This window comes from Musa acuminata, chromosome BXJ2-8 (assembly GCF_036884655.1).
Source record: "Musa acuminata AAA Group cultivar baxijiao chromosome BXJ2-8, Cavendish_Baxijiao_AAA, whole genome shotgun sequence".
NCBI classification, from domain to species: Eukaryota; Viridiplantae; Streptophyta; class Magnoliopsida; order Zingiberales; family Musaceae; genus Musa; species Musa acuminata.
In genome coordinates this window covers 22,629,626-22,656,109 of record NC_088345.1, presented here as the reverse complement: position 1 = coordinate 22,656,109, position 26,484 = coordinate 22,629,626, and the positions used below count along the sequence as shown (strand labels likewise).

General features: G+C 41.9%; 1 protein-coding gene across 1 annotated transcript; it reads left to right on the top strand.

The window, feature by feature from the left end:
* Positions 1-1,886: 1,886 nt before the first annotated feature.
* Positions 1,887-4,325, top strand: LOC103974581 (transcription factor bHLH75-like). Its single transcript, XM_009389437.3, has 6 exons — positions 1,887-2,327; positions 2,397-2,516; positions 2,648-2,713; positions 2,807-2,875; positions 2,973-3,050; positions 3,945-4,325. Exons 1-6 carry the CDS (start codon positions 1,932-1,934, stop codon positions 4,035-4,037), a joined length of 822 nt encoding a protein of 273 aa, XP_009387712.3. The 5' UTR covers positions 1,887-1,931; the 3' UTR covers positions 4,038-4,325.
* Positions 4,326-26,484: the final 22,159 nt, after the last annotated feature.

Below are 26,484 nucleotides of genomic sequence, written 5' to 3'. Positions count from 1 at the left end.
TAGTGGTACCACTACCTGACACACTATCATTGGGTAGTACCACCGCCCAGTCTGGCGATATCACTGCCTGACAGCCTCGGAGACTGAGTTTTTCGAGTTTTCCAACTCACAAGCGGTTCCACCGCCTGCTCTGGCAATGCCACTTGACCCAACTTTTGGATCACTGAATGAGCCTCCTAATAAGCCCAAATCAGTCCCAATTAAGACCAAATTGGCTCTTAATTGAGTGAGCATGATTACACCAAAGGCTAACTCAATTAGCCCCTTAAACTATTTTGATCTTAGACAAACGATTACAAAGCATGAATGCTTTGTCCAACATGTCTTTGGTTCATCCGACGCTCGTTCGATCATTCGATGCATTATCTTCTCCTTCGACATATTGCCCAATTAGTATGTTGACTCCCACAACTTCTGATCTTCTTGGTGCAATTTTCGATCCTTTGGCTCGATGTCTAAATTCATAGTACGAAGTCTTCTGCCGACACGTCGATCGATCCTTCGGTCCGACTCAAATCTTCTAACATGTTCACTCCGGCCTAATGTCTGATTCTTACTGCTTTAATCAATTTTTCTCTCCTTGATCAAAGCTAGTCCTACGTCACTCAAAATACAGATTATATCACAGACTTATCAATTGATTTCATCGTCAAAATCCAAGATTCAATAGGAGAAAATCTAAAAAGTTCCTACCGGAGCTGACTCTGGTTGTCATTTGAGAGTCCGGTTATAGAGAAATGCTATTCATGTATAGGTCGTGTTTGCCATCGTTCTCCTTGAAGGCTACATGAAGGCGACCAATGCGAGCGTCCTAGAGAGCTCCTATGTTGCAGGAAGAGTAAAGAGGGAGGAGGCAACAGTAGACGTCGCCACGTCCAGGGGACAAGGATCCACAGTGAAAGCAGCCAAGTCTAGGCGAAGGGGAGGCTTCCAAATGGACTTCTAGTGGCTTCCAAATGGACTTCTAGTGGCTGCCATGGTGTTGGAGAAGATCAAAGGCAATAGCCAAGACTTCGTGAATGAAATGGCCACCATCAGTTGAATTCACCATATGAACATCATCCGGCATCTAGGCTTCTGCTGCGATGTGAACGTCATCCAACTTCTAGGCTTCTGCTACGACGGCACACTCCAGGCTCTCATCTACGAAAGGTGTTGGCAACAGGTTACAACCCAAGATTTCAGCAACGTCTCTTTGATTTGCAAGGTCTTATTCACGAAAGGACAATAGCATCTCTTGACAGGCGAAAAGTGGAGGCGTCACTACTCGTTAGAGCTGGTGCGATAGTGGTAGAGCTGGACTTTGGATGTCGTCTGATGGCTTCGCCATCGGAGCTACAGCTTAAAAGGCTAATTGTTGGTGGCGCTGCACCTAAGCTTGATGGTGGATTTGACAATAGCTTCGGAGTTGAAGTTGTTGGAGGATGTGCAGCAATCGGTGAAGAAGGAAGAATAAACCTTGCTCCAAGGCAGTAGAGCTATTATGATATCATGATAAGTTGAATTATAGTGATAAAAAACACTGAATGGTTGAGTACATCTTTATTTGCTATCACTTTGATGACTCCATCTAAATCATACGTTATAATCATTTGAGATCGAGATTTTGAATGACAGCAACTTATCAATATGTAGCGATTTACTTGTTGGAGGCAGGTGGTCGGTCTTCTGCAATCATTCTACTGCCTCTACTTTCCACTGTGGCATCCCAGCAATCACTGTCCTGCACCCATCCACATATGACCATTATAATGTATGAATCCGATAGTTGTGGATATGCTTTGCAAGATGGGCCCACAAGAACCCAGTCACCCAAGCTGGAAACGCCACGTACGCTTCAGAAAACCACGGCAGGCGACCTTTAAAGGGCCAGCCTTCCCTCCTCCTCCATCGATTCTCACGATCTCTTTTGCTTCCTCCATTCTGAATCCATGGGGGAGTTTGCTGAGGGATTCGATTGCCTCGTGCCCTACCTCCGTTTCATGGAAATGGATCCCAACTTGGAGCTGACGAGGCAGCTCGCAGAGCTAAATGACTCCGTCACGGAGAAGCCAAGCCTGGGATTGACGGATTACTCCAGCGATTACTACTTACTCGACCACCCTGTGTTCTCGGTGCCGTTTATTGATGACTTGTCCAGCTTGTTGCCTGTAGAGTGTCAAGTGCCAATTCCGGAGCCGCAGCCTGTCACAGGCTCTTTTGCAGAGCAGACTCACGGAGACAGAAAAAGGAAGACGATGACATCACCTCATGCAAGATACGGGAACTATTCGGACGCCTTCTTAGAGGCTGGCAGGGCACAAGCTAAGACGAAGAAGCAGAAGAATGTATGTTTAATCGCACAATCTTGTGTTTGTTAGCTAATTGTTTGCTGATGTTGTGTACTTCGATTGCAGGGTGCAGAAAGTGGGGATAGAGGCCAAAGCAATTCAAGGGAAGTCGAGAAGCCCAAGGAGGTGGTTCATGTGAGGGCAAGAAGTGGCCAAGCCACTGATAGCCACAGCCTAGCTGAGCGGGTAAGGAAGTTGTACGGGTACACTCAATAGATCCTGCTTCCTGAGTAGAATAATGCATAGTTATGTGTTTCTGAAAGATTTAACTGGATATAGCTTTCTGATGAGATACGACTATATTACACTGATATCAGGAGAGAAGGAAGAAGATCAATGAAAGAATGAAGCGTCTACAAAACCAGGTTCCTGGATGTCACAAGGTACTGGCTAGAACTGGTTCTTGTTCCAATAGTACAGCTACTAAGGTTCTGCTTATTTCTATTATATCCTGAGGCAACACCATGAATTTGCAGATGATGGGTATGGCACGGATGCTGGATCAGACCATTCACTACGTGCGATCACTGCAGAAGCAAGTAGAGGCAAGCGATTTCTCACCCTCTTCTCAGAAATCCATTGTTTTGCTTTTTAATCTTTTGCAGCTTTTACCTACAATTCTACTTCTTGGTGTTGATACAGTTTCTCTCGATGGAACTATCGGTTGCTAGCTATTTCTACGACTGCAGCTTGGGCGTGGAGGCTCCTGCAGCAACAGAGGTGACTCTTAGCAAGAGAGAACCCGAAATCTAGCTACAGAGTCTTCATGTGCAATGTTGTTATGTGAGGCATAGGAGCATGGACAAACCCTTGTCCTTATGCTGCCCAGATGAATAAAAAAGCATAGTAAGAAAACTGTTATGCTTCAGGAAATTTGGCAAAAACACAATTGAAGGTTGGAGAGGACAAGATTCTGACAGTCTTGTCATTTTTCAACTACATAAAGAATCCTATGCAGAAGGATTTCGACTGTCCCTCACATTAAGGTGATCGACAGCAATCACTGAATGCAAATTAATGGACTTACCAGTGTCGTGGGCCTTCACAACATGATAACCTTATCGGAGAGGTCACTGTTAAATCTTAGATTTGTGTTCCATGATCACCTTATCTGTACCTGAAGTGGAACGGATACAACACATTCTTTTATGGCCCCACAAACACCATTTAAGAGATAGGGGCCCCGCATGGACAGTGATCAATCATGCTTTATGGACTGAATTTGTACATGGAGAATTACTTACAATCATACCACGTACGGTGTGATCCCAACTCCAAAACAAAAGGCTGCCAGAAGATGCATCTAAAATTGTATGGAGGATTTAGAACAGGCATCAACTACTCTTCTTCTATTTCCCCACTTTTGCAATGCTTTATTCTAGAAAGCATAGTTTTAAAAGCATAGATCTGAGGGGTTATAAATATTACGAGACGGAGTCCAATCAAAGAAGGGATGGGGCAATAAAGTTCCCCCTCCTGTTTTGCATTTTATTAAGAGATGAATCCGATCTTTGATGTACATGGATACGCATGGTGATGATTGATGTACCTATGTTTATGATTAGAGTGAGGTGAATCATTGAAGGGATCATTCCTTTGTTTTCGTGTTTGCAGGCAGATAAAGCACAGAAAGGGCAAGAGGCAGAGAGACTGCGGAGGGAGGGGTATGGGGATCGCACCAGCTTCCACTCATCGGTGCCCTTTTGACCCAGCTTTCGGCTCTTTGGTGCTTCATCATGTCCATGGCCACATACACCGCCCCAGATCCAGTCCAAGAATTGTGTTCCCCGTAACCCATGCATGGCACACGTGCACACATGACCCATGTATATTTCCCTGCGCACATGTGTGGGGGCTCCCAGAAAAAACACAGACAACACCCAAAAACTGTTCTGTTCACTTTTTTCATGTACTCCTCTTCGTTTTCTTTTTCCCTTCCGTCATGTATCCAGAATTTCTTTGTTGTCATCCTTTAATAATATGCTGGTAATAACATGGACTAGTGTAACTATTTGATGATGATCCCATTTCTTTTTTAGTATAGAGGGGCATGACTGTGAACCTGGACCTACCAAATGAATGAATCATCTGAAGCCAGAACCAATCCGTGAAGGCTGCGACTCAGGTCAAAGCGTGTTAACATAATACCTCGTTCTACACAAAGTGCCATCCAAAACTGAGGTCTCCATCAGTCATGGGCGCCTCACAGGGATGTCTTCCTTCACAGGAGGCAAACTTGCAAAGGCACCCTTCCATTGTCACATGTGTTGTGGGAAGAGCTACTCTGTGTCGTCCATACCGTCCTCGGCCATCTCCGTGGACTACAGGCCCTTAAACGGGACGGTGTTTGCTCAAATCATGTTGTCTGTCCTGCTACCTAAGAATCGTCTCATCATGGTCATGCTCCTGATAATCTGAGTTATACAACGATCGACCCCAGCTAGCGCTTAAATATCCCAATTTTAGTTGCTGATCATGAGTGAGATGTTAAAATGAGAGTTTGACGGCTGGCGATGGCGACAATTGGATGATCCACCGTTATTTTGTGCAAGAGATGAAATCCTTCACATCAGAAAACAGGAGCCGCAAATGGCAACTTAAACACGTAACAGGAAAGCTAGGACTGCACGGTCATCATCTAAATGACAAGAGACATAATCGCGCGAAAGCAATTCAATTCTAACATGTATTTCCTGGGGAAATGTGCATCGTAAATCCAGGTGCCATCCATCGGTGGGCATTGCACATGGATAGAGCAGTTGCCCATTCAAGTTGGATAAGCCATAGGCAGTGCTTCAAACTAATTTTGGCTCTAATATAAAGTATGCGAAATCTATTAGAGATGAGAATGTGTGAACCATGGAAGAAGAAACATTTTTGTCCCTTATGTATAATAAATCAAGTTACGTTTCATCAAGCAAACAAATGCGCTCAACCATCATGATCCCAACACGTAGTTTGGTGGGCAGCTAAGAGTACAACAATTGCGAATTGGATGATTCCAAGCATTAAATACCACAGGTCGGATGGAAGTATATCCAAACTGAGTTGTGGTTAGTGTTTATTTATCAGAATAGATCTACGTCGAAAACTGCGAATTAGATTACAACAAAGAAACTTTGATTCATTCATCTGCTTTGTTCAGATCTATCACTATGTCTAATTGAGCTTCTCTTCACCAGAAAAGTCCAAAACCATCGTGTTTTCAGCTACAGTCTTTGCATGATCCAGCAGGACGACCGAGGGCTGCGAGAACGACCTCCATGAATTTGGCTAACGCCAAACCCTAGACGGCACGGATCGGATGAAAAATAATTCAGATGGTGAGCTATCATTGACAAGAAATTTAGGTTAGTGAATGTGTTCCTTTCAGCAGACGAGGGATGGAGAGGCCTCGGTGGCAGCCAAATGCATTGCACAATAGGGTGGAGGGGGCCTGGTACTGGAGAATGAAAGGTTGGTTTGTGGAAGAGGAAAACTCGCCATGGTCCCTTTGGTAAACGAGTCGAGCGTGGTGGGGAACATCCGACCCATGCAGTGGGGACAATGACAAGTGATCACCCCCTTTGGATGTGTCCTTCTAAACCCATCTCCTACCCTTTTGAGAGGTGGAATGGCACACATGAACCAGGGATGGGCAGCTATGGTCCAATATAGTGAGCTACAGGGATCAAGTCCATTGGAAATGAGTAGGATTTGGCTTCTGTGGAGGTTGGCTGGGGATGCATAATGGGTAAGTTCGAAGGCATTACCAGATCGATGTGTTCTTTCGTGGTGGTGAGTGGTTGCAGGTGAGTAATCATTGATCGGTTCCAGATGATCGGAAGCAAGATAGTTTCTGATGACAAGCTTGCAGTCGATTGTGTCATAATAATGCTACTAGTTTAATTATTCTGGAACTATCAAGAGAATAGTTCAATTAAACTAGGCTATTTAAACTAGATAGATTATGACAAGTCATAAATAGGAATGCAGTCAGACTTATGAGAGCATAAAGTTAAATTACGATAGGAGCAGCAGATTAGTAGTAGTAGATGAGTTAGAGTCCGATTTATTTTATTAATGACGTCTTTAATTTGTTGAGTTATTATTTTATTAAATGTTTATCTTTTTTTATTTTTTATTTTTCAACAAAGTTGTATCAAAGTAGTGATATTTTTATTTGTGATGACAAGTAGTAGTATAGATAGGATATTTGTTATTAACCTTCTCGATTTTTAGAGGAGATGACTATTTGACGTGAAACATGAAAAATGATAACTTGATTTAGATATCAAAATTTATGTGAGATGATTGAAGAAAGATATAATATAACTAGTGATAAGGTATATTTTGGGTCCATGCTGCGTCACGAGCGATGCCACGTAGCGCTGTAGTCAGGTAAGCAAGAAGGGCACCCCCACGCGTCGAGCCAAGGACTGTATCAAAGCGTGGCTCGACACATCCCGTCCCGGAAAGCTCGGGACGGTGTCGCATGGTGCCATTCCATGCGTCCCGAAGTGGCGACCGCACGAAGGTACTACCTCACCTCCCGAGGATCGGTCGCTACGCCCGCGTACGATCGACCCTCATACAATAGCATAAAAGCACCTGGCCGGGACCCGGCCAGGAGAGGGAGGAAGAAAAAAACTCCAACCCGCCACTGACTTGATCGTCGAAGGGACCAAAGTCGGGAAACACCTGACGATGGTCTTTTTTTGCAGGAAAGCTATCATCGCATGCTAGAAGGCACTGATCAAATCCCCGTTGTCGACGCTCAAAGTAGTGTTCGATCGGTCTCGAAACCCGGCTCAACCGACCAAAGCCTCTCGACATTGCCCAGTGGACCAGGCCGTGCTGACTCTATCAACCACGGCACATCGATCCATCAATATTTTTGGCGCTAGAAGGAGGGCCATGTCGCAGGAGCATCTCACAGGGGCTCTCCCCGAAGGAGAACCATCAATCGGTCACCCCTTTGCCGGACCCGGAGATTGGCCCCTTCCCACCCTCAAGGATGGGGGAATCTCGGCTTCAACGCCAGATCGATACTGGCGCTTGTTCAACGACCCGGGGTTGTCACCCCCCGGACTCACCACAGGACCCTCGGCCGTGTCGCCCGAGGCTTTCCTCAACCTGACCAAACAAGTACAAGCAATGGTGGGGATGATGCAGACTCTCATCCCACTTATCCCCCAGATCTTACAGTTGACGACTACCCCGACTAACCCTACCTGGCAAAGGCCGGCCAGGGAGCAAGTCGGTACAGGAGAAGCCCGAGACAGAATGGCAGATCTGAGAGGTCCGCCCGAGCAGAGTGCACCTGCGCCCTGCCAAGTCACACCGCCCCGCCCTGAGCTTGACAAATATCGTCTGACTCGGTGGACGACTTGTTCAGGATGCAACTATCCTGGGTAAACCATCGCTTGGACGAGTTCCAACGAGAGCTTCAGAAATCGCGGAGCGAGCTGAACGAGGGCAGCTCGGGCGGATCCCCCTTTGTTCAAGAAATACAGGAAAGCCTATACCCCTCAACTTCAGGCTGCTAGCTTTGGAAACGTATGATGGCGGCTCCGACCCTATGGAGCATGTCGTCGCGTTTCGGGCTCAGATGACTCTCTATGACACTTTCGATGCATTAATAGGTCGGGCATTCTCGACCAGCTTCAGGGGACCAGCACGCGCGTGGTTCAGTCGGCTGCGCTAGTCGTCCATCTCATCCTTTGATCAGCTCGCCAGGGAGTTTGAGCAAAATTTCCTCGCTAGCGTGCGGCCCAGGCCTCCTATGGCTACCCTGCTCATGCTATCCTAGCATTAGGACAAGATGCTTTCCCAGTTTGTGGCACGTTTCGCCACAAAAGTACGGGGATTTTCGGATGCTCACCCCTCTATGATCATACAGGCATTCCTGATGTGGTTGAAGCCCTCAAGATTCTTTTGGTCGCTAATCGAGAAGCCGCCAACAACCATTCCCGAGATGCTTTAACGCGCCAACCAATACGTCGCCGCCGAAGCACTAGTAGCAGGAAGGCACATGGACGGAAAGAGGCCAAGGGCCAAACAGTCCTGAAATACTACCTCAGCAGCCCCAGCGCAAACCCGTCGAAAGCCTGACTGACCCGAGCTACTGCTCCCAAGGCCACTGCCTCTCCCGCTGAACACATCTCGCACCGAGGTCTTCCTCCAAATCAGGGAGAAGGCTCTTTTGCGACAACCCAACCCCATGAAAGCTACTCACAAAAATCGATCAAAATATTGCAAGTTCCATCGAGACCATGGCCACGACACGGAAGACTACTGCGACATTTAGAACCAAATCGAGGACCTGATCCGAAGAGGCCACCTCGGTCACTATCTCAAGGAACCCCGGGAAGCAACTCCACGTCCCAGAGGGCCCATCGAATGACAGATCGACGTCATCTGTGGAGGACCAGCGGCCGGCGGCAATAGCTCGATGACAAGAAAGGCCTATGCTCGGAGCATGATCGAGAAATGCCTCCGATCCAAGCTCAAGCCCGAAATCACTTTCGGAGCCGAAGAAGTTGAGCGCTCCCATCACAACGATGCGTTGGTGATTTCTATTTGGATCGCCAATGCTTGGGTCAAAAGAGTAATGGTTGACACCGGGAGCTCGGGCGACGTGCTATACCTCGATGCCTTCAAAAAGCTTGGCTTAACCACGGAGGACCTCACTCCCATGAACTCGGCGCTCACCAGATTCACTAGGGACTCCATCTCCCCACTCGGCACCACCACACTATTAGTGCAGCGAAAAACCTTCTACGATTAAAATAAAAACTGCGTTCGTTCGTTAAAAGTGATTTCGGTAAGAAAGCCGGTTCGTAAATCACTTTAACTTTTGTTTAAGCGAGATGCAACAAAGATATAAATGCAGTTTGCAGTTATGATTCAAATCAGAAAGTAGGCGCAAACTGAAATATGATATTCGTACGAAAAAACTGATTTACGTCTAAATGCTGATTCGTAAATCACTTGAATAAGTAAGATGCAGTTTAAGCATGGATATAAAGGCAGTTTGCAGTTATGATAGAAATCAAAACATAAACGTAAACCAAAATATGATGATCGTACGATAAAACTGATTTATGTCTAAACGCTGATTCGGAAAGTGCAAAGCTTGAAACCCGATCGTATATGCGTAGAAAGCAGTAAGCTTTTGAGGAGGTTTGCAGTAAAGATAATATGCTCAAAGTAAATACAAACCGAGATTTAGAGTGGTTCGGTCAATCTTGACCTACTCCACTTTTGGCTTCCTCCACCGACGAGGTCACCGACGTCAACTAGAGGCATTCCTTCAATAGGCGAAGGCCAACCACCCTTTTACAGTTTCACTCCTTTTGACGGGCTTAGGAGACAACCCTTATAGAATTTTCTCTCCTCTCTTTAAAGCTCAGAACTTGGAAGACAAGACGGAGAAAGACTTTTGGCCTTTACAACAATTTTGAGCTCTAAAAATCACAGAACAAGATCAGGATTTCGGTGTATGTTTTGTGCCCTTTCTGAAAGGGTGGGGTATTTATAGGCCCCAACCCAATTTGAATTTGGAGCTCAAAACTATCAATTCCTGGAATTCCGGGATCTGGCGGTTGCACCTCCTGATTGAGGCGGTTGCACCGCCTAGCAAAGCTCGAAGACTGAGCCTCTAGGTGGTGCCACCTCTTATCAGGGGCGGTTGCACCTCCTGCTAGAGCTCGAAGACCAAGCTCAGGTGGTGCCACCGCCTGACTGAGGCGGTTGCACCTCCTGCTAGAGCTCAAAGACCGAGCTCAGGCGGTGCCACCTCCTGTTAGGGGAAGTTGCACCGCCCAGTCTCACTCGGAGACTGAGCCTAAGCAGTGCCACCTCCTGGCTAGGGCGGTTGCACCGCCCAGTCTCGCTCGGAGACTTAGCCCAGGTGGTGCCACCTCTTGTCTTGGGCAGTTCAACCGCCTAGCAGAAATCAGGGTCCGAATGGGTTGATCCATTCGGCCCAATTTAGGTTTTTCAAGGGCCCAATTGCCCCAAGATTAAGTTAATAGGATCACTTCCAATTTCCAACTTAATCATTATGCTAACTATGATATTTCCTAAGACATTTACTGTAACTTGCTCCGATGCGTCAGTCACTTCTTCCGGCAAACTTCCGTCGATCATCCGTTGAACCCTCGGTGATGCTCCTGCGGACTTCCGACAAACTCCTGGACTTGCGACGATCCACTTGGTGAGTTCCGACGAGCTTCTTTGGCAAGCTCATAGACTTCTTGGATTTGTTCCCGTAGAACCTCCGACGACTATCCGAACTTCCGTCGAACTCTCGAACTCCCAACGTGATCATTGTCTTGACTCCGGCACAACTCCTGCTGCATATCTTACTTTCATCGTAGTTAATCCTACACACTTATCTCAACATATAGATTAGATAACAAATGACAATTGACTTCATCATCAAAATCCGAGATTCAACAATCTCCCCCTTTTTGATGATGACAATCAATTGATAATGGAGTTAACCTTAACTCCCCCTGTCTATATACCATACTTGAGATAAGTCATTCTTGAATTCAAAACCTTTGAATTCAAGAGACATATTGATAAGTTAAAATCATTTAAACTTATCAATACTCCCATCATGATTCCCATCATGATGTATCTCTCTGAAGATGATGTCAAGGCTTGACATTCATTTTCAAATTTTACATTACAAGTTTGAATGATGGTAATAGTAACAATTCATTATATTGTAAGATATCAACATGTAAAACTGCGAAGTAAGATTTTGATATCATTACATGATGCACATATTTCAAACGTTTTAGCAATTATTGCATTTCAACATGTAAACCTTAACTCCCCGGAGTTTAACCAAACTCCCCCTATCAATATGCCATTGATAGAACACTTGGATTATCCCAAATCCAAGTAACATTCATCACATGTTCTGATAAACATTTAAACCATCATGCAAATATATAAAATATTCAATTCAATGCATGAAGTCATCAATTTACTTCTCCCCCTATGTCATCAACAAAAAGGAGAAGTTCCTACTCTTATGTGTTTAGAGAAAAAAAAAGTTTCATACATTGCATGAAAAAAATAGTATTAAATTTTATCGTCATGCAATCTAGCAATTAAAGATGTGTAAGTTTAACATGTTTGCATTTCTTGAGATAACAACTAATTGCTTCTCTTTAGACTACAAGCTAGCAATTTTCATGATATGCAAGTTGCAAGCTAGCAAATTTTTGCTTCCTTTGCAATGTTTGAGGTAGCAATTTTGCTTCCGTAACATGTTTGTATTTTGAGATAGGCAAGATAGCGCATTTGCCTTTTTTGAGATAGCAACTCTTTTGAGATAGTGATCTTAGCAAATTTTACATCATGCAAGGTAGCAAATTTTTGTGATGTTCAAGATAATAAGTTCTTTCTTCTCTTTTGAGAAGTGCTATTTTTGCTTCCTTTACAAAGTACAAGCTAGCAAAGTGTTTGAAAAAGTGAGCAAGTTTTGCAACATACAAGCTAGCAAAAATTTCGAAAGCAAATACAAAATAGCTTTCTTGTTGAAGTGTGTAAGCTATCGATTCTTGCTTCCTATTGTAATGTGCAGATTGCAAGTCTTGCTTCTTGAGATAGGCAAGATAGTGATGCTTAAGAAGACAACTTTTGCTTCTTGAAATAAGCAAGTTAGCAATCTTTGTTACTTAAGATAGGCAAGCTAGCAATCAAGTTTTTGCATCTTCTTGACTTGTGCAAGCTAGCTATCTCCCCCTTTGTCATTGTCAAAAAGAAGGGAAGACCCTTTACATCAATTATAACAAAGATAAGTATCAATCTTATTTGTGCATCATCATATTTTTAAATTAGAATATGCACATTTTCAAAAACCTTATATTCATTCATGCACGATATTGAATAAATCGATCAACATTATGAGGATATCATACATAATACTAAAATTTTTAACTATTTGTCAACATTTTGATCATGATACCAAACATTCATCATTTAGAGTATTTATGATACAAAACATTAAATCAATATTTATAATACATCATTTTAGCAACAACTCATAGTATTTTAAATCATGATTTACATCATATGTAATACATCACATCATAATTAGAAAGCACAAGTATTGCATACATCATTGCAAATCATAAATGTTTCATATCATGATGGTATCAATTTGTCAAATTATTGTTAGGATCAAGAGCACTAAGAGGGGGGGGGGGGTGAATTAGTGCAGCGAAAATTTTTCAGCGATTAAAACGAAAGCTGCGTTCGTTCGATAAAAACGATTTCGATGTGAAAGCCGATTCTAAGATTACTTTAACTTGAGATTAAGCAAGATGACGTTAAAGTAGATCTACGAAGGTAGTTTGCAGTTTATGATTGAAAGCAGAATACAAGCGCAAACTGAAATGCGACGTTCGTACGATAAAAGCCGATTTACGTCTAAACGTAGATTTAGAAAGTTCTGAACTTAGAAACTTATTCGTAAGATCGCAGAAGGCAGTAAACAGTTATGATTGAAATCAAAACGTAAACGTAAACTGAAATATGATGATCGTATGAAAAAAGCCGATTTACGTCTAAACACAGATTCGAAAAGTTCTGAACTTAGAAACTCGTTCGTAAAATCGCAGAAGGTAGTAAGCTATTGAGAAGTTTATAGTGAAGGTAAAATGCTCAAAGGAAATGTAAACCGAGATTTAGAGTGGTTCGGTCAATCTTGACCTACTCCACTTTTGGCTTCCTCCACCGACGAGGTCACCGACGTCAACTAGAGGCCTTCCTTCAATAGGCGAAGGCCAACCACCCTTTTACAGATTCACTCCTTTTGATGGGCTTAGGAGACAACCCTTACAGATGTTTTCTCTCCTCTCTTTACAACTCAAACTTTGAAGAACAGAAGGAGGAGAACTTTTGGTCTTTACAACAGTTTTGAGCTCTAAGAATCACAGAAAGATATCAAGATTTCGAGTGTTAGTTGCTCCTTTCAGTGCTGAATGGGTGGGGTATTTATAGGCCCCAACTGTTAGGACTCTAGCTTGGAGAGTCCTAATTGAGAGGGACATTCATGTAAAACTGTTAGGACTCTAGCTAGGAGAGTCCTAATTGAGAGGGACATTCTGTTAGGACTCTAGCTAGGAGAGTCCTAATTGAGAGGGACATTCATGTAGGAGGTTTTTTCTTAGAGAAGAATTAGGAGTTGTAAGGGAATAGGAGTCTTGAGTAGGAGTCCTATTAGGAGTTGGTTAGAAGTAAGAGTCTTAAGTAGGAGTCCTATTAAGAGTTAGGGTTTAGAAGCCCTATAAATAGCCATGTATTCCTCCTCTTTTCATAAGCAATAGATGAATCTTTTCTGCAGCCTTTGAGCAATAACTTGGAGGGAGGAACCCCTATAGAGTTCCAAGGAGGCCGATCCCCTAAAGAGATCAACCCCAAGTTTAGAATCTGCAAGGGTTCTAGCACCTGGTATCAGAGCAACGTTCTTGGCATCTCGTTGCCCTTCCACAGCCATCCATCAATCCTCCACAACCGCTCAAAGCAATTCCCACAATTGCTTAAAAGATCATCGCCGAATTCCGCCATCATCTCCACCACCGCGGATCATCCTTTGATCTCCCCGTGAATTGCAACAGGTTCTGGTTTCCTACCTTACTGCTGCTGCAATTTAGTTATCCTTATTCAAAAATCAAAAAAAAAAAATTGTTCCTATATTGCTGCATAAACCTTTCGTCACAAAGTTTTCATCTCTACGACGAAAGATACATTGCAGAATTCCAGCCGCATAGCACCATCTGTTAGATCTTGCTACTATGCTTTTTTTATCCAAATTTCTATGAAATTTTTATGACATCTTTGACACTTCCTAACAGCAGATTTCCCTTTGGTTTTTTCAAAAATTGCTCAATATAAACCATTGATCTTTTACGTCAAATCTGCTATACTTGAAAATCTGCACTGTAAAATTTCAGCCGCATAGCATTGTTTGTTTGATCTTGATACTACATTGTTTCTATCCAAATCTCTACGAAATTTTTATGATAGCTTTAACATTTCCTAATAGTGGATTTCCCTTTGGTTTTATCAAGAAATTCTCAATATAAATCACTGATCTTTTACCTCCAATCTGCTATACCTAAAAATCTATGCTGCTGAAAATTTCAGCCGCATATTGTTGCCTTAACCCATCTATTTGAAATCTTTTTTGAATGAAATTTCTTATACACTTCATAGATCATCTTGGTTTCCATCTAAGATTGATCTATTAAGAAAATTCATCTCTAAAAATGATTTTATGTTGCTACAAATTTTCGTCGTAACCCACTGAAATTTTTCAACGAGAATTCTGCAATTGCAACTTGCACCAATTTCCTTGCTGTTATACTGCCAAAATTTTCTTGATTAAATTAGATATCCTTGCTGTCATATAAACTGTGATTTTGCTATCAATTTCCTCCTCAATTCTCTCAAGTTTTTGGTTTAAAATACGTCGAGAAACCGTTGTTTCTTTGACGACAATTCTACTCTTACAAGACAGCACATACTTGCTGCAACTCCCACAGATTTCTGTCAAACCTTTGCTACCATCTACCACAGATCCAAAACTTTCATCCACAACCCTAAAACCCTGCTAGACCACACCCTCAAACTGCACCCAAAACAGCCACAAAATAAGCCTAAACCGTAGCCTACATCCACCAATCCACCAACCCTTTCAACCATCACTTCTCTCAACCTATACATGCCCTTAACCCAACAATAAAAGAGAGATCTTAACATCATAGATTTGGGGGCATATACTATGGCATCTAAGGTGGAAATCAATGCTAAATTCGAAGCCTTGGAGGTGCGAATGGAGGATAAGATTCAGATGCTCTTTACCGAACTCAGATTGGGCCGACCACTAAGCTCGAAGAAATCATATCAAGGAGAGAGCTTTGCCCAATCACACCAAGCCCGAAGAGATGACTTCCAAGGGGAGGCTATATGACTGACCCCAACTATCCATGCATGAGAGTGGACTTTCCTAGATGGGAAGAAGGAGACCCGATTGGTTGGATCTCGCGCGCGGAGCGATATTTTCGGTACCATAAAATTGTGGATGCATCTATGGTGAAAATTGCAGCTATATATCTTAAAGGGGATGCTATACAGTGGTTTGACTGGTTTGAACATACTTATGGAGTCCTTTCATGGCGACAATTCAAAGAAGGACTGCTGATTCGCTTCAGACCAACCGATTACGAGAATATTGACGGACAACTAGCAAAGATCCGACAAACCTCTACCATTCCGGAGTACCAAACCAGGTTTGAAAGGTTATCTAATCAAACTCATGATTGGTCTCAAAAACAGCTATTGAGAACCTTCATTGAGGGTTTGAAGCCGGAGATCCGAGGAGAAGTTAAAGCGCGACAACCGTATACGCTTATGGCAGCCATCTCTTTCGCACGACATTAAGAGGAGCAATTGAACCATGAAGCTTGGAGGACTAGGATCACTCCTCAACCAGTAATATTGAAGCCCTTAGCCCCCCCTACTTTCGACCAAGTCCCTACACCAAAGAGGTTAACAAGAGAAGATCTTCGGGAGCGATATGCAAACGGGTTATGTTGGCATTGTGATGAGTCATGGAGCCGTGAGCATCGCTGTAGTAAAGGGGGACTTCTTATGATTGAACCGATAGAAGAAGAGGTCATTGAACATCCAAAAGAGAGCCTTAAACATGAAGAAGAAGATGCAGAAGAAGAGCCACAACCGACCAAAGTTACGGTACATACACTAGTTGGCTACTCAATCCCACAAACGATGAAAGTTGGAGGCCTTCTCAAACAACAACCGATCACTGTTCTCATCGACACGGGCAGCACTAATAACTTCCTAAACAGTGAGGTTGCTGTCTATATGAACTTACCTATTGGGAATTGCAGCAGGTTTGACGTTAAGGTCGTCGACGGACGGATTTTGAATTGTGATCATAGGCGCCCGCAGGAGAAACTATTGCTGCAGGACCAAGAGATAATTGCATATTTCTTCCTTCTCCCTCCTGATGATCATAAGGCTATGTTCATAATTAAATGGTTGACGACATTAGGTGATATTTCTTGGAATTTTATGCAACTAATTATGAAATTTTACAGTAAGGAGAAACATGTGATACTGAACGGGAAACATGGGGGTGACATAACGACGATTTGCACACAACAAATGGAGAAGGTTTTGCATAAAGCATGCAGCAGATTTTTTATACAACTTGAGCAGCAAACTAAGGGAGAGCCAATACAATTTGAAGATCCAAACCTACTTCCTTTGCTTGCTGAATTTTCATATATATTTGACGAACCGTACAACCTACCTCTTACCCGTCGGCATGATCATTATATAATGACTCTTTCAGGCAAACCTCTAGCAAATACTCGGCCATATCAATATCTCCAGAAGGATGAAATAGAAAGGATTGTAAACGAAATGCTCAAAACAGGAGTTATTCGGCCAAGTTGCAACCTCTATTCTTCACCGGTGCTCCTCATACGAAAGAAGGATAGAATATGGCGATTATGTGTTGATTACCGAGCTCTCAATGGAATAACCATCAAGGATAAATACCCTATTCCAATAGCAGATGAATTACTAGATGAAAGGGAGCACAAATCTTTACAAAGCTGGACCTTTGATCCGGGTATCATCAAATATGAGTGTGCGAAGAAGACATACCGAAAACCACCTTTTGAACACACAACAACCATTACGAATTTTTGCTTTCTTCAATAGAAGGTGGAATATCTTGGGCATATTATATTAGAGGAAGGTGTGACAATAGACCCCTTCAAAATTGAAGCAATGCAAAACTGGCCTACCTCGAGGAACGTAAAATTGCTACATGGCTTTCTGGGTTTAACAGGCTACTACTGCAAGTTCGTGAAAAACTATGGCGACATCAGTGCACCACTTACTTCCTTAATGAAAAAAGATGTCTTCCAATGGTCAGATAGAGCCTCCGTTGCCTTCAACAAACTTAAGGCAGCCATGACGACGACGCCGGTGCTAACACTACCATATTTTAACCGACCCTTCATTATTGAGGCCGACGCATTTGGAGTCAGAATTGGAGCCATTCTCATACAAGATGACCGACCACTCGCATACACTAGCAAGACATTATCTCGCTCCCATCAAAATAAGTCAACATATGATAAGGAGATGCTCGCCATTGTGCGTGCAGCAACGAGGTGGAGACCCTACTTGATTGGTCGACGATTTCAAAATAAAACCGACCATAAAAGCCTCAAGTATTTTTTGGAGCGAAAGATACCATCCCCTGAGCAGCAAAAATGGGTAACAAAACTTTTTGGATTTGATTTTGAAATAACTTACAAAAAGGGGAAAGAGAATGTTCTTGCATATGCGTTTTCGCAACTACCCGAGCAAGTTGAAGTTTCGGCTGTTTTACTTTCAACCAGCGACTTCCTTGAGGATATTAAGATGGAATGGCAGGAAGATTCAGAGACTAGTAAGATACAAAAAAAATTAGAGGAAGCACCAAGCTCCGTGGCTCATTACAATCGAGACTCAAAAGAATTATGCTATAAGGGACGCATTGTGCTTGTGACAAATTCTACTTGCATCTTCAAGAGCAGATTTTGGACAAAGTTATTCCATATGCAGGGTACTAAATTGAAAAGGAGTACGACATATCACCCACAAACCAACAGCCAGACGGAAGTTTTAAATAGGTGCTTGGAGACAGCCCAAAGCCACCCACCAAATATGACTTCCCAAAGAGAACTCCAGACCCAGCCAAGTGCCATTATTGATCAACGGATCGTGACTCGACGACGACGACCTACTAATGAAGTGCTAATATAGTGGGCGAACCTACTAATAGAAGATGTCACTTGGGAGAACTATGACGACTTGAAGATCAAATTCCCAGAATTCACGAATCATCAACCTCGAGGACAAGGCTGATTTGAAGAGGGCGGGTCTGTTAGGACTCTAGCTTGGAGAGTCCTAATTGAGAGGGACATTCATATAAAACTGTTAGGACTCTAGCTAGGAGAGTCCTAATTGAGAGGGACATTCTGTTAGGACTCTAGCTAGGAGAGTCCTAATTGAGAGGGATATTCATGTAGGAGGTTTTTTCTTAGAGAAGAATTAGGAGTTGTAAGGGAATAGGAGTCTTGAGTAGGAGTCCTATTAGGAGTTGGTTAGAAGTAAGAGTCTTAAGTAGGAGTCCTATTAGGAGTTAGGGTTTAGAAGCCCTATAAATAGCCATGTATTCCTCCTCTTTTCATAAGCAATAGATGAATCTTTTCTGCAGCCTTTGAGCAGAAACTTGGAGGGAGGAACCCCTATAGAGTTCCAAGGAGGCCGATCCCCTAAAGAGATCAACCCCAAGTTTAGAATCTGCAAGGGTTCTAGCACCAACCCAGTTCAAATTTGGAGCTCAAAACTGGCAATTCCCGGAATTCCGGGATTAGGCGGTTGCACCTCCTGACTAGGGCGGTTGCACCGCCTAGTAGAGCTCGAAGATTGAGCCTCTGGGCGGTGCCATCTCTGTCAGGGGCAGTTGCACCTCTCTGCCAGAGCTCGAAGACCGAGCTCAGGCGATTGCACCTCCTGACTAGGGCGGTTGCACCGCCTGGCAGAGCTCGAAACTTGAGCTCAGGCGGTGCCACCTCTTGTCAGGAGAGGTTGTACCGCCCAGTCTCGCTTGGAGACTGAGCCCAGGCGGTTGAACCTCCTAGCTGGGGCGGTTGCACCGCCCAGTCTACTTGGGAGACATAGCCCAAGCGGTGCTACCTCCTAGCTTGGGCGGTTGCACCTCCCACAGTAACCAGGGTCCGAATGGGTTGATCCATTCGGCCCAATTTGGGTTTTTCAGGGGCCCAATTGCCCCAAGATTAAGCTAATGGGATCACCTCCCATTTTCAACTTAATCATTAGTGCTAACTACGATAAATCCTAAGACAATTTCTGTAGCTTGCTCCGGTGCGTCAATCATTTCTTCCGGCGAGTTTCCGGCGAACTTCCGTCGATCATCCGATGAACCCTCGGTGATGCTCCTGCGGACTTCCGGCAAACTCCTGGACTTGCGACAATCCACTTGGCAAGTTCCGACGAGCTTTTTTGGCAAGCTTTTAGACTTTTCGGATTTGTTCCCGCAGAACCTCCGACGACTGTCCGAGCTTCCGTCAAGCTCTCGAACTCCCAACGTGATCATTGTCATGACTCCGGCGCAACTCCTGCTGCATGTCTTACTTTCATCGTAGTTAATCTTGCACACTTATCTCAACACATAGATTAGACAACAAATGACAATTGACTTCATCATCAAAATCCGAGATTCAATAATCTCCTCTTTTTTTATGATGACAATCAATTGATAATGGAGTTAACCTTAACTCCCCCTATCTATATGCCATACTTGAGATAAGTCATTCTTGAATTTAAAACCTTATAAATTCAAGAGACATATTCCCATCATGATTCCTATCATGATGTATCTCTTTGAAGATGATGTCAAGGCTTGACATTCATTTTGAAATTTTACATTACAAGTTTGAATGATGGTGATAGTGGCAATTCATCATATTGTAAGATATCAACATGTAAAGCTGAGAAGTAAGATTTTGATATCATTACATGATGCACACATTTCTTATATTTTAGCAAGTGTTGCATTTCTATATATGACATCTATTCATATATCTCTTGATGATGTAGGCATGGTATAATCATAGCATCAGTGTTTATAGCATCAAATCAATTCATATATTTCTCCCCCTTTGTCATCAACAAAAAGCATGATAGATGTGATACCAGGAGAACAATATAAGCAAGTTATCAAGCATATAAAGGAAGGCATGATAAGTATAATGCTTTGAATACTTCTTCTCCTTGTATGTTATAATTCTTTGTGCATGAAGGAGGAAAGTCATTTTATCAAATCCATTTCGAAAAAATATTTTTCATAAGAGTGTCTGATTTTTGTCATTCCAACCGTTAAGCGAGTCCGAAAATGAGATGAATTCTTTCATGCATTCGGACAAGATTATGCTACAAAATTCAAAACATTTCAAAACATGGCAATCAAGTGATTTGATCATTCAATAAAGTCCGAAAAGTAATTATAACTAGTTTAAGTATTCGGACACATCAACATTTATAATTCTCTTCTTATAAAATCAAATTGTTCTTCACTTAGAGGTTTTGTAAAAATATCGGCTAGTTGATGTTTAGTATCAATGAACTCTATGATTACATCATGATTAGTAACATGATCTCGTATAAAATGATGTCTAATATCAGTATGTTTTGTTCTTGAGTGTTGTATAGGGTTCTTTGTTAAGCATATTGCACTTGTGTTATCATATTTAATGGGAATATTTTTAAGATGAACTTTATAATCTTCTAAGGTATTTTTCATCCATACAACTTGTGCACATCATGCACTTGCTGCAATATATTCAGCTTCGGTTGTCGATAGTGCAACCGAGTTTTGTTTCTTAGATGACCAGGAAACAAGGGCATGTCCTAAGAATTGACATGTTCCTGATGTGCTTTTTCTATCTAATCTACAACCAGCAAAGTCCGCATCAGCATAAGCAATTAACTCAAGATTTTGGGTCCCATAATCCTAGATTTGTGGTACCATTAAGATATCTGAGTATTCTTTTAACTGCTTTGAGATGAGATATCTTAGGGTTTGATTGAAATCTAGCACAAAGTCCTACACTGAACATGATGTCTGGTCTAGTTGCAGTGAGGTAAAGTAAACTTCCTATCATACCCTTATAAGTTTTTTGATCAAAGCTTTCTCCACTTTCATCAATTTCTAACTTAGTGGAGGTGCTCATAGGAGTGTTAATAGCTTTTGAGTTATTCATATTAAACTTCTTTAGTAAATTCATAGCATATTTAGTTTGACTAATAAAGATGTCATTGCTTAGTTGTTTGATTTGTAAACCTAAGAAGAATGTTAACTCTCCCATTAAACTCATTTCGAATTCAAGACTCATAGTTTTAGCAAAAGATTCACAAAGAGATTCATTCGTAGAACCAAAGATAATATCATCAACATAAATTTGAACAATGAGAAAATTATTTTCAAAGTTCTTGATGAATAATGTAGTATCAACCTTGCCTTTTATGAAATTATTTTCAATAAGAAAAGAACTAAGTCTCTCATACCAAGCCCTTGGAGCTTGTTTTAAATCATAGAGAGCTTTAGTTAATCTAAACACATGATTAGGGAGACTATTATTTTCAAATCCAGGAGGTTGTTCAACATAGACTTCTTCGGAAATAAAGCCATTAAGAAAAGCGCTTTTAACATCCATTTGAAATAACTTAAAATTATTACTACTAGCGTAGGCAAGGAGCATCCTTATGACTCCTAATCGAGCCACAGGAGCGAAGATTTCTTCGTAATCAATACCTTCTTCTTGGTTGAAACCTTTGGCCACTAATCTAGCCTTATTTCTAACCACGATACCATTTTCATCTTGCTTGTTTCTAAAAACCCATTTAGTACCAATAACTAAATGGTCAGTTGGCCTAGGAACAAGCTTCCACACCTCATTTCTCTCAAATTGATTTAATTCATCTTGCATTGCGATAATCCATGAATCATCTTTTATGGCTTCGTCAACACATTTGGGTTCAATTTGGGAGAGAAAAGCGGCGTTGGCACAAAAATTTTTAAGAGAAGATCGTGTTTGAACCCCCTTTGATGTGTCTCCTAAGATTAGCTCCTTAGGATGAGCATCTACATACTTCCAATCCTTGGGTAAGGAAATCTGGGAAGTGAATGCATCCAAGTTGCTAGTTGGAGACGGGGTTTCATTTAAATTCAAAGAATCAAAATTAACATCATCATCAAGATCATTTTTCCTAATTTCGAAAATCTCATTGAAAACAACATGAATGGATTCTTCAATAATTAAAGTTCATTTATTGAATATACGAAAAGCTTTAGAAATCGAAGAATAACCAAGAAAGATTTCTTCATCGGATTTAGCATCAAATTTTCCTAAGTTATCCTTTTCATTCAAGATGAAACACTTACACCCAAAGACTTTAAAATATAAAACATTGGGTTTTTTGTTATTCCATAACTCATAAGGAGTTTTGGTGAGTAAGGGTCTTACTAGAACTCTATTCAAAATATAGCATGCAATGTTTACGGCTTCGGCCCAAAAGTATTTGGGTAGGCTATGTTCATTCAACATTGTTCTTGCCATTTTTTGTAAATTTCGATTTTTTCTTTCTACTACCCCATTTTGTTGAGGATTTCTTGGGGTTGAGAAATTATGGTTGTATCCATTGAGTTCACAGAATTCTTGGAAATCATGGTTTTAAAATTCTCCACCATGATCACTTCTAATTGACGAAATCATAGAACCCTTCTCATTTTGAACAAGTTTACAAAGCTTGGTAAAATATCTAAAGCATTCATTTTTCTATTTTAAGAAGTAGGTCCATGTATATCTGCTATAGTCATCAACAATGACAAAGGCGTATTTGCTACCTCCTAGACTCGATGTAGAGATTGGTCCGAACAAGTCCATATGGATCAATTGTAAGGGCCTAGAGGTGCTTATTTGATTCTTAGTTTTGAAACTACCCTTAATTTGTTTACCTAATTGGCAAGCATCACATACATCATCTTTGATGAACTTGATATGAGGAATTTCTCTTATAAGTTCTTTAGATGATATTTGAGTGATTAGTTTCATGCTAGCATGACCTAATCTTCTATGCCATAGCCAAGCATCCTCATTCAAAACCGAAAAACACATTTCATTACATAAATCATTGATGTCAATAGTGTATATGTTATTTTGTTTTAATGCAATCATAGACATGTTTTTATGTGGTTTTTCAATGATGCAAGCATTAGATTCGAATTTGACAGTGTATCCTTTATCACATAATTGACTAATGCTCAGGAGGTTATGTTTTAAACCATCAACTAACAAAACATCTTCAATAAAGAAGTTGGATTTGTTACCTATGATTCCTTTGCCAATGATTTTACCCTTGTTGTTGTCTCCGAAGGTGACATAGCCTTTGTCTATGCTAGTGAGCTTAGAGAATTGAGATGGATCGCCGGTCATATGCCTTGAGCATCCACTATCAAGATACCATCTCTTGCTCCTAGCTTGCGATGGTGTGGGTTTCTACAAGAAAGGATGATTTTTAGGTACCCATTTGCTTTTGGGCGCCTCAAAGATAGATCTACATTGTCTATCATGTTGCATAGAATTTATCATGGTTCCTTTCGGAACCCAAATCAATTTGTTTGGACTAATTTTCTTGAATGGACAATATTGCGTATTGTGTCCAAGTTTGCAACAAAAGTTGCATTTGGTTTGGTGTTGAACATGTAAGATGGGGCCTTTTATGAAGGTGGTTGAATTTTGGTGATAACTTCTCACAAATCCAATTCCACTCCTTTTTGGAACGTAACCCTTGTTTGCAAGGATCATGTTTAATGACTTGCTACCAACCTCGAATTTCTTCAAGGTGTCTTTAAGTAGCAAGTTTTCTTTTTGGAGAGTTTCTAGATCATGACATTTAATGCATGGATCTAAACTATCATGATATTCAGTTTTTAACTTATCAAAATCACAAGTAAGACTATCATGCTCCTTTTTTAGCAATTTATATTTTTTATTGATAATCTTGCATTCATCAAATAAGTCATAGAAGACATTTAATAATTCATTGAAAGATAAATCTGCATCTAATAAATTTGTTACCTCCTCTCCGATGGCCATTAAGGCATAATGAGCAACTTGCTCAGTGTTGGACTCCTCTTCTTCGGACGCGCTCGAATCATCCCATGTTGCTTTGAGCGCCTTCTTCTTTGTTGTTCTCTTTTTGGCTTGGGGACAATCACTCTTGTAGTGTCCCGACTTTTTGCACTCATAGCAAATAACTTGGTCCTTCTTGGGTTCAAGTTTATTTTTAGTGTCATTCTTAATCTTGTTTCTTTTAACGAATTTTTTAAATTTTCTTGTTAGAAGTGCCAAGTCATCGTCACAGTCCTCATCACTTGAGTTTTCTTTCATGTGGTCTTCCAAAGTTCTAAGTGCCATATCCTTCCTGTTCTTTGGAAGGATGTCTTCTTGCTCTTCATGAGCTTTGCAAGTCATCTCGTAGGTCATTAATGACCCAATTAGTTCTTCAAGAGGAAAGTTGTTTAGATCTTTCGCCTCTTGAATAGCAGTGACTTTAGGATCCCAACTCTTAGGAAGGGATCTTAGAATCTTATTTACGAGCTCAAAATCCGAAAAACTTTTTCCGAGTCCTTTTAGACTGTTGACAACATCCGTGAAACGGGTAAACATGTCGCCAATAGTCTCACTCGGTTTCATCCGGAAAAGTTCGAAAGAGTGTAACAAAAGATTGATTTTTGACTCTTTCACTCTACTTGTGCCTTCATGAGTCACTTCGAGTGTGTGCCAAATATCAAATGCGGTTTCACAAATCGAAACACGATTAAACTCGTTTTTATCAAGTGTACAAAATAAGGCATTCATAGCCTTTGCATTAAGAGCGAAAGCCTTCTTCTCCAAATCATTCCAATCGATCATTGGAAGAGAAGACTTCGAAAAACCATTCTCGACAAGATTCCAAAGTTCAAAGTCAATAGAAATAAGAAAGATCCTCATTCGGGTCTTCCAATAGGTGTAGTTCGTCCCATTGAACATGGGTGGACGTGTAATAGAATGACCCTCTTGGTTTTCGGCGTAAGCCATCTCTATTGGGTTTTAATCTGTTTGAGAATTAACCGAGATTAAGAGCACTAAGATGGGGGGGGGGGGGGGGGGTGAATTAGTGCAGCGAAAATTTTTCAGCGATTAAAACGAAAGCTGCGTTCATTCGATAAAAACGATTTTGATGTGAAAGCCGATTCTAAGATTACTTTAACTTGAGATTAAGCGAGATGACGTTAAAGTAGATCTACGAAGGTAGTTTTCAGTTTATGATGGAAAGCAGAATACAAGCGCAAACTGAAATGCGAAGTTCGTACGATAAAAGCCGATTTACGTCTAAACGCAGATTTAGAAAGTTATGAACTTAGAAACTTATTCGTAAGATCGTAGAAGGCAGTAAATAGTTATGATTGAAATCAAAACGTAAACGTAAACTGAAATATGATGATCGTACAAAAAAAGTCGATTTACGTCTAAACGCAGATTCGGAAAGTTCTGAACTTAGAAACTCGTTCGTAAAATCGCAGAAGGCAGTAAGCTGTTGAGAAGTTTGCAGTGAAGGTAAAATGCTCAAAGGAAATGCAAACCGAGATTTAGAGTGGTTCGATCAATCTTGACCTACTCCACTTTTGGCTTCCTCCACCGACGAGGTCACCGACGTCAACTAGAGGCCTTCCTTCAATAGGCGAAGGCCAACCACCCTTTTACAGATTCACTCCTTTTGACGGGTTTAGGAGACAACCCTTACAGAAGTTTTCTCTCCTCTCTTTACAACTCAAACTTTGAAGAACAGAAGGAGGAGAACTTTTGGTCTTTACAACAGTTTTGAGCTCTAAGAATCACAGAAAGATATTAAGATTTCGAGTGTTAGTTGCTCCTTTCAGTGCTGAATGGGTGGGGTATTTATAGGCCGCAACCCAGTTCAAATTTGGAGTTCAAAACTGTCAATTCCCGGAATTCTGGGATCAAGCGGTTGCACCTCCTGACTAGGGCGGTTGCACCGCCTGGCAGAGCTCGAAGACTAAGCCTCTGGGCGGTGCCACCTTTGTTAGGGGCGGTTGCACCTCTCTGCCAGAGCTCGAAGACCGAGCTCAGGCGGTTGCACCTCCTGACTGGGGCGGTTGCACCGCTTGGCAGAGCTCGAAACTTGAGCTCAAGCGGTGCCACCTCTTATCAGGAGAGGTTGCACCGCCCAGTCTCGCTCGGAGACTGAGCCCAGGCGGTTGCACCTCCTGGCTGGGGCGGTTGCACTACCCAGTCTCCTTGGGAGACTTAGCCCAGGCGGTGCTACCTCCTGGCTTGGGCGGTTGCACCTCCCACAGCAACCAGGGTCCGAATGGGTTGATCCATTCGGCCCAATTTGGGTTTTTTAGGGGCCCAATTGCCTCAAGATTAAGCTAATGGGATCACCTCCCATTTTCAACTTAATCATTAGTGCT